Below are 9,784 nucleotides of genomic sequence, written 5' to 3' on the forward strand. Positions count from 1 at the left end.
CTGGTGGTAGTAGCATACATCTTTAATCACCGCACTTGGGAGGCAGAGGCAGGTGGATCTCTGAGTTCAAGGCCAGCCTGGTCTACAAAGCAAGATCTAGGACAGCCAGGGCTACACAGAGAAACCCTCTCTCAAAAACACCAGCCCATTTCCCCTTGAGAAACAATTTTACACTTATAATAACTATAGTTCTGTATAATTTATCTTCTTTTAACATCTACGGATTTTAAAATTACTTAGGCTAGGGATCTAGAAAGGTGGATTAGGAGTTGACAGTACTCTCTCAGAGAGGACCAGAATTAAATTCCCCCAGACATGTTGGGTGGCTCATAACTATCTGTAATTCCAGCTCCAGGAGATCTTACACTTCCAGAGGCATTTACACTTTGTATACACATATACATATATAAACATAATTTACAATCTAAAAATTACTTAAGTCACCACTTTTTCTTCCCACTCCACTAATAAAGTTGTTTGATGCATCTGGAATACAGTTAGTGTTTTGTCCCATTTTGCAATCCATTTGGTATCCTTAACTCTCTTACATCAGTTTTTAAATTTTTGTTTAAAGTTCACTCTTGGTATAATAGTTTAATTTTGACAAATTCATAGTTTAACCACTTTTTAAAAATACCCCTCTGTTTCTGCTATTCAGCTCTCACTTCTTGCAACTGGAGACTATATTTATGTAATATGTTAATAGGAGAAATAGCATGGGAGCATGAGAGAAAGGCATGATCTTTTTAACTTCTCTGTGTATCTACAGACATTCCCAACTTTACTTTATAAAGTTGATTTCCACCAGAGATGGTGGTGCACACTTTTAATCCCAGCACTTAGGAGTCAGAGGCAGGCAAATTCCTGTGAGTTTGAAGGCAGCCAGGGCTACACAGTGAGACTATGTCTAAAACAAAACTGAACAGAACAGAACAAAATACAAATTTTTAAAAAATTTAATTTCTATGCTGAGAATATAGCTCAGTGGTAAAGTACTTGCCTACCAAGTGTGAAGCTCTAAGTTTAGTCCCCAGTACTGTCTCCTCAAACATATCAACCTCTAAATGTGAATTACATTTTCTCCATTTACATGAAACACAACGGTTGGACCAGAGAAATGACTCAGTTGGGTAAATATATTTGCTGACAGAATGAACCTGATTTCAGTTCCTAGGACCTATATGGTTAAGAGGAGAGAACTGACTTTTGCAGGCTATCCTCTGGCCTCCACATGCATGTTTTAATAAGCATGAGTTGGTGCATAAGTATACACACATAACACGTGAATACACACTCAGATTAAATAAAAGCCATAAAAAATTTTAACTGCCAACATCTATTTTAAAAACTTACTTCAGTTCTTTTGCTGTTTGCTGTAGTTGTCTAGTTAACATTCCATAATCCTTTTTCTTAGCTTTAATTATGTTTTCATGGTGAGAAAGAGTGTCTTTTATAACACTTAAATTCCCGTCCATTTGCTCTAATTCAGTGTTTAAAACATTGATTTTTTCCCCATTATAATATAGTTGGAAAAGCATCAGTTGTATCTTGTTTATTTTCAATTCTTCAAGGAGATTTTGGTAACGTTCTGCCTATACATGGACAGGGAAAGGTAAAGAGCACACGTTTAAGCTTCTGTTCATGAACTCAACTACTGTATTAGCACACTATCTCTAATGAAATGTCATATAAAGAATAATCTCTTCCCTGCTCTCTCACTCTCATTATTTGAGAAAGGGACATGGTCTCATGTGGCCCAGCTAGCTCAGACCTGCTATGCAACTGAGGATGACCTTGAATTCCTGATTTTCCTATCTATCTACCAAGTGCTAGAATTATAGGTGTGCACCACCACATCCAGCCAAAAGACAGTATTCCTGAACAAAAGCAGAATTATTTGGAGGTTTCTGGCTATATTTCCAAAATAAAACAGCAACCAAAAGATAAGTCTGCATTCATGCACTTAAGAGACCAGGCTGTGACAGTGAAGTGGCACCTGCTAGCATGGGTCCTCAGAAAGTCTGACAAGTCCCTTAACATTGCTGAAATCTGCTTCTTTACCATAACTGAAAGGAGATTAAATAAATAACTCCATAGCTACTTTACAGTAAATGATTCTAAGTAGAATTCTTGTTCTAATAAATAATTTTTACACTGATAAAAAAATAGGACTATTAGAATTTTAAATTACACATGAAAAGGGAGAATTTTCTTTTTTTTAAATACAATTTTTATTAGATATTTTCTTCATTTACATTTCAAATGTTATCCCCAAAGTCCCCTATACCCTCCCCCTGCCCTGCTCCCCAACCCACCCACTCCCGCTTCCTGGCCCTGGCATTCCCCTGTACTGGGGCATATGATCTTCACAAGACCAAGGGTCTCTCTTCCCATTGATGGCCGACTAGGCCATCCTCTGCTACATATGTAACTAGAGACACAGTTCTGTGGGGTACTAGTTAGTTCATATTGCTGATCCTCCCATGGGAGAATTTTCTTCACATGTGCACTATCAATAAAGAAAAAAGGGAGGAGTCACTACCTCATAAAGTGAGCTCCTGGTCAACAAAGTTTCACAAGTAACTTATAAACAAAAGTTGCCCATTAAGGATGTTGTAAAAACAAAATCAGGAAGTTGGATTATTCTATTTTTATTTATTTATTTATTTATTCATTTTTAATTTTTGCTTTTTTGAGGCAGGGTTTCTCTGTGTAGCCCTGGCTGTCCTGGAACTCACTCTATACACCAGGCTGGCCTCAAACTCAGAAATCCGCCTGACTCTGCCTCCCAAGTGCTGGGATTAAAGGCCTGTACCAACACTGTCTGGCTGGATTATTCTAATTGTCTTTATAAAAATATTTTAAATTCTGCCATTCTATAAGCTATTTCATTATGCTGTGAATACTATGTTCTGACTTACTGCTCACCCCTTTACAGATATAGAATTTTCTTCAATTTGCACTATCAATAAAGAAAAAAGGGAGGAGTCACCACCTCATAATGTGAGCTCCTGGTCAACAAAGTTTCACAAGTAACTTATAAACAAAAGTGTATATATATAAATGTATATATATATATATATATATGTGTATGTATATATATATATGTATATACATACACACATATTCATAATATGAAGAAACTGAGCAATATTACTAATGGAGAATACATCCACCTTTCATTTATTTTCTCAAATATTTACTGAGTACTACATGTGGGATTCGGCCCTATGTGTTGGGAATATGGTAAAGAATGAAATGAGATAAACCATCCCTGTTCTTATAAAGCTTATATTCCAGTTTTTCTAATAGAAGGCAGAGGACTCAGAAACTACTAAAAAAAGCAAACAAAAATAAACAAGGTAGTTTTATATAGAAGTTTTATTACAAAATAAAATTAGTAATATAATTTTTAAAAGGAGATACTAATTTAAATGGTGCTCTGAACAATGAGCACTTAATGAAGAAATGGTTTTGGGAAAGCTTGAGTTGGAATGTATCACCCATGTAAAAAACTCAGAAATCTTTGTGAGAATCCAACTATTATCTATTAAGCAAGACATTAAAGATTAAGCAAAATATACAGTGTTGTTCTTTTGATTTTTTTGGAAAAATGTGCTTATTTTTCATCAAGTACATTTATTGAAAGAATACTGATTAATATAATTATATAATAACTCGTTAAATGCATTAAAATGTTAGCTATGTAAACATGAAATGAACTTAAATAATTAAAAATTTATGAGTTTTAGGCCTGAAAAGATAGCTCAGCAGTTAAGAACATTGGCTGCTCTTCCAGTGGACTGGGTTCAATTCCCAGCTCCTACATGATGGCTAACAGTTTGCAACTCAAGTTAGAGAGGATCCATTTGCCCTCTTCTGGACCCTAAAGGCACATGGCATACATATACACATTTACTCAAAACACCCATGCTTATAAAGAAGTAAAGTTGAAATATTGACCAGCATGGCCTTGGTGGACACAGAATGACATGGTTTCTGCCCCTGGGACAGGGCCAGTCAGTGGACATGGACTTCCATGAGTGTTAATGGCTGCCATGGGAATAAGGCTTGTTTATATAATAATGTACATATTTTCACATTCCTTCAAGGAATGTCCTCTCTGTTAACAACTCCATAACCTGAGACAGCATTAGTCCAGGAGGTGTGGCTAATGTCTCAGCAAAATGGTCAACAGTGGGACCTTAAGGACAGCACTTAGGACTGTGGAAAAGAACTCTAAAAACATGAGTTTGAAAATATATAATTTTAGGGCGGGAGAGATGGCTCAGTGGTTAAGAACACTGACTGCTCTCCCAAAGGTCCTGAGTTCAATTTCCAGCAACCACATGGTGGCTCACAACCATCTGTAATGGCATTAGTTGTCGTCTTCTGGTGTATGTGAAGACAGTGTACTCGTTTATCCTATATGCTTAACAGAGGTAGGCAGATATCTGAGTTCTTTTACAATGTTAAAATAAAATGTGTGCTTTCTGTCTCCTAAGAATTTAGGGGCTGGAAATGCTGATTCATAAGATAATCAAAAGGGAACCTGTAATAAATAGCTGAATCGATATGTCAATAGAAAACTGGGCTTTGGTCTGCATGAGAGGAGCTAGCAGAAAGGTATAGCAGTTAGTTCTTTAGAATTTTTTTCTAGAGAGGGCTGAGCTGTCTGGAGATCTCTGGAGATCAAAAACAGCTCTTCAAGTTTTTTTCTAACAGGATTTCTGACTTTAGTCTGAAAATCCATAGAGCGCAAACACAGTTCTTTTAGAATTTTTTTCTAGGAATTCTAACAAGAAATATTTAGAGAGCTGACACAGCTCTTTTAGAATGTTTTCTAACAGCCATCCAGAGAAGGCTGGCTGAAGAGCAAACATAGCTCTTTTAGAATTTTTTCTGGCTTTCTAATTTTGGACAGAAAACCCATGAGCTATCCAGATAGCTTTTATAATTTTTTACTAGCAGAGAGAGAGAGAGAGCTGTCTCAACCAGAGTTTTTAGAATAGCAAGAAAAAGCTGTCTAAAGCACACACGTGCAAGAGAGAGAGAGAGAGAGAGAGAGAGAGAGAGAGAGAGAGAGAGAGAGAGAGAGAGAGACCCATGATTGTTTCTTTTCACTGCTCTCAAACACCCCTCTCTCAAGAACTCAGACCTAGCTGAGGCTGATCCCTGGCAAACATAAAATAAATATTGGTAATGTAATTTATTATGAAAAACTCTTAGTGATCCTCTAGCACTTTTACAAGTGTACAAGAGTTAAGACCCAAAAGTGTTGAGTACCTCTGCTGTACTCTTATAGGCAGATATATAAAAAGTTTATCTTGGGGCAGCAAGATGATATAGCAAGTAAGTGTGTTTGCTGCCAAGCCATATATTCAGTTTCCAGGAATTATGGGGTGAAATACTTGAATTTTGCAAGGTATCCTCTACCATACACGGACCTGAACATGCTTGCACACGCACACACTAAATGTTTGAAACTACCATTTTTTAAAAATTCCTACTGAATATCAGATTTTGTTTCACATTATTGATGGAATCTTTTAGTGGCCCACAGCTAATAAAGAGGGTTTTTTGTTTGCTTTAGTTTTTTTGAGACAGATTTTCTCTGTATAGCCCTGGTTGTCCTGGAACTAGCTCTGTAGACCAGACTAGTCTCAAACTAAGAGATCTGCCTGCTTCTGTCTCGTGAATGCTAGAATTAAAGGTGAGTACCACCATGTCTGGATAATAACTTAAAATTTTAACATATTTTTTCTATTTAATATATATTTACTAACTGGTAACATTTTAAGGACACCTTACCTCATCTTTCTCTATTTTTGCATGCTTCCGTTCTGCAGCTACATTTTTTTTCCTGTTAAAATGAAATTGTGCATCTTCTTCAGCTTTTTGTAATTTCTTTTTCTTTGCCTCATATTCTCCTATAAATTCTCCTGAAGTACTGATTTCTTCAAAAAACTGGGTTCTCTCTTTGGGCTTTTTCATGGATATTGACTCTACAGTTCCCTATTAGCAACAGTAAAGCACAACAGTATGTAAGATATGGTGGTAACATGTTTTTAAAAATGAATCAAATAAAATGAGTACAACTGCTTACCTGAAAAACTAGACAGTTCTGTGCTTTGACTATTATGCCTATGTTTTCCAACTGGGCTACATACACAGAACGACTCACAGGTTTATCCCCAAAATGAAATTCTGAGCACCCCCCTAAAATAAACACAATAAGCTGTTAAAGAATGTTTTTCTTATTGAAATGACTAGTTTTACAATAATATAACTAATATATCTATAAATAAGCTCATTTAATTACTCAACAATTGCCGGGCAGTGATGGCGCATGCCTTTAATGCCAGCACTTGGGAGGCAGAGGCAGGTAGATTTCTGAGTTCGAGGCCAGCTTGGTCTACAGAATGAGTTCCAGGACAGCCAGGGCTACACAGAGAAACCCTGTCTCGAAAAACAAAACAAAACAAAACAAAACAAAACAAAACAAAACAAAACGAAAGAAAGAAAGAAAGAAAGAAAGAAAGAAAGAAAGAAAGAAAGAAAGAAAAAGAAAGGAGTGAAAAAGATGGGAAAGAAAGATGGTTGGGTTGTTTCTGCGTGTGGGAGAAGGTACTTTTTTTTTCTTCTTAGTTTTCAAGACAGGATTTCTCTGTGTAACAGCCCTGGCTGTCCTGGAACTTGATTTGCAGCTCAGTTTGGCCTTGAAATCACAGAGCTCTACCTGCCACTGCCTCCTGAGTGATGCACCACAATGCCCAGCTGGTATTACACTTATTACAGTAAACAAAAGAATTTTCATTAAAACGAAGAAGTCTCATTTAAAATGTCAAAGGGTAGGTATGGTGACGTGGGTAGGTAGGTATGGTGACATGGCCTACAGTTCTAGCTCCTTTAGGAGGATCACTTTGAGCTTGTGTTAACAACATACTGAGAACCCTCACAACTAATAAATGTCCAAAAGAGAGAAAATTGTCCAATGACTACTCCAAATAATAAAATGCAAAAATACTTAAATTATGTTTCTAAATATATACACATATATGTTAGTAATAGTTTTTACTCTTTAGAAATGTAGTAAAGTCAGACATAACAGTGCATGTGTGCAATGTCTGTACTTTAGAGCCTGAGTAGGATTGTGAGCTAAAGGTCAGCCTGGACTACAAGGCCCTGTCAAGAAAGGGAATGAAGGAAGGAAGGAAGGTGGGAGTATATTTATAGTGAAATAGAAATAGCAACAGGAAACAACAATAAAATATATTCCTATTTTTTATAAGTCTATAAAGTTCAAGCATGATATATTTATTACAGATGAAACATAATAGTTTATTAGAGTAATAGAGAATTCATGAATAATAATAAATGTATTTAAGTTGTTTTTAGGTGTATACATCCCAAAAATATACATATAATTATTTACTAACAAGCAAAGAGAAGCTGAGGAAGAAGTCGTATGATGTATCCATGCTAAAGGTAGGCTCTTTCCTTCATCTTAAGCAAATATCCAAGTATAAAAGTGTTACTTGACAGTAAGAGCATAGAACAAGTGAGTCAGCTTAAGCAAGAGTCTTAACAGGAAATAAAACAGGTTCTGTTATATGCTTCTAAGAAAAAGAAATCTTGTACTCACTATACCAGTGATTAGTAAGTCCCAGACTTCAAAGAGTGAGCAGGCAATCAGACCCTGAACTATAATTTACACTTATACACACACACACACACACACACACACTCTCTCTCTCTCTCTCTCTCTCTCTCTCTCTCTCTCTCTCTACCTCGGATAATCCTTGTGAATGTTTTTTCTTCTCCACTGTCCTCTATGTATATAATTGTCACACTTGCAGAAGAAGAAACAGGTTTTCCAATATGTGCTCCATGAATAAGTTCTTGAATGTTTTTTACTCTTAAATTAGTTGTTTTTTCTCCCATTACAAAACTAAGTGCATCCATTACATTAGATTTTCCTGGAGAAGAAAAGAGTTAAAGATTCATTCTTAATGACTGAAAACCTTCTCAGAGCCAAAGAAATCAAACTACCAACATAAGTGAAATATAACCAATATGCAAGCCTCAGAAATCTTGTCTGGTCACTGTTCAAAATCGATGTGACTAGAAAACTCCAGGTAGGTGGTCTGTTTCTTTCATGTAGTGGTGGCAGAGTGGTATGAATGTAAGGATATAAATACATGAATCAAAAATGAATTAACTGAATAAAATTAAAACAAACACGAATCTCAGCACTCTCCCATCACTGGATATCACACTGGAGCAAACCATTTACCAACTTGATTTTAGTAACTCCCATTTTATAGAGAAATGATCGCATAAACATTACAACAGCACACTATACTTCTATACTTAAAAAACTGAAAACGCTAAATGAATGTACAATCTTCTAAAGAATAAGGCTGCTAGAATCTTCAGGATTTTTATACTTGGATCTGGGCAGGGCTTCTACAATTTCTTGGTAATAATGGCTCATAGTGCCTAAACTTAGTCATGACTAGGATTAAATATGTGCTTCCTCCTAGGAGTCTGGAATTTTGGTATGTGCTACATAAAGGGCATGGCCATCTCCCTCTGCACTGAGTCCATGAAACCTTTGATAGGTGATATTTCAACATGAGAACATACTGCTGGCTGAGCGTAGTAGTGGTCTACAGAGTGAGTTCCGGGATAGCTGGGGCTATACAGAGAAACTCTGTGTCGAAAAACCAAAACCAAAACAAACAAAAAAAAAGAGAACATACTGCTGAAGGAATTTATCTTTCCCCACTGTTGAGTTTGCTTTTTACCTCTCAACTGTAATGCACAATAACCCCTAGTAAACAATATGTCAAACACTGAAGGCTCTCCTAGCAGATCATTAAACCACAGGGTATTCGTGGATATCTTCACCCAATGGTAGATTTGCTATATAAGGAATATTAAAGATGAGTCTGTTCTAGCAAAACTATAAAACTTTAAAGTGCTCCGACTGCAGACATCCACAGTGAATGATTTAAACGCAGTACTAGGAAAACTATTCTAGAAATTATCGTTGGGGCTCTAAAATTCCCTTTCTTCCTATTAACTATGCTCAGGTTACAAGTGTTTTGTTTTGTTCCAACAAAGGCCAAATCCATTTCATTCTTAGTACTTGCTGTTGTTGGGCTGAGATGGGGGCTGGGGGGAGGGGAGAGATGGGACACAGGGGACTACAGGGAAGGAAGGCTGGGAGGGATGAGGACAGCCAGCAAGGGTTAGTGGCCCAGGATTCCGGGCTCTTGGGTCTAGTCGGGAAACATTAAACCTCAGGCCAGTGGTTCCCCGGGGCCCATTCTGGTCTACAGTGGGTGAAGGGAAGAGGGTGGGTGGGTTTGATGGCAGGTTCTCTGTCCCTTCAGGCCAACAACGGGGGTTTCAGAGGTCTCTGGGTCCCCTCAGATAGGGAGGTGAAGGAGGTGTGTTACAGATGGATGGGCTGGGCTGGGTAAGGGACTTGGTTCCCTCAGACCAACGGGGGGGGGGGGCGTGGGTCCCCTCAAGTCAACAGCAGGGACTGGGGTGGTTCCGTCCCCTCAGGCCAACCAAGGATGGGGTGGGGGTGGGGACTCCAGATGACAGCCGGTCCTTGGGTTCCCTTGGGCCTACAGCCATCAACAGTGGAGTCGGGGCAACAGCGGGGGGGGGGGGGGGGGGGGGGTCTGGGGTGTCTCGGTCCCCTCAGGCCAACAATGGGCGATGGCTGACCCTGGCTTTCCTCAGGCTGACAGTGAGGGCTCTCGGT

At 38.0% G+C, this 9,784-nt stretch overlaps 1 protein-coding gene across 1 annotated transcript in view; it reads right to left on the reverse strand.

Moving 5' to 3' along the window:
• Window positions 1–9,784, reverse strand: part of Smc1b (structural maintenance of chromosomes 1B) — a 62,598-nt gene that overhangs the window by 52,246 nt on the left and 568 nt on the right. The window contains exons 2-5 of the mRNA XM_021217005.2: window positions 7,791–7,979; window positions 6,107–6,219; window positions 5,812–6,015; window positions 1,354–1,592 (exon numbers count right to left, since the gene is read on the reverse strand). Of these exons, the coding sequence (XP_021072664.1) occupies window positions 1,354–1,592; window positions 5,812–6,015; window positions 6,107–6,219; window positions 7,791–7,979 (745 nt within the window). The remainder of the gene's footprint in view (window positions 1–1,353; window positions 1,593–5,811; window positions 6,016–6,106; window positions 6,220–7,790; window positions 7,980–9,784) is intronic.

This window comes from Mus pahari, chromosome 17, assembly GCF_900095145.1.
Source record: "Mus pahari chromosome 17, PAHARI_EIJ_v1.1, whole genome shotgun sequence".
Lineage (NCBI taxonomy): Eukaryota > Metazoa > Chordata > Mammalia > Rodentia > Muridae > Mus > Mus pahari.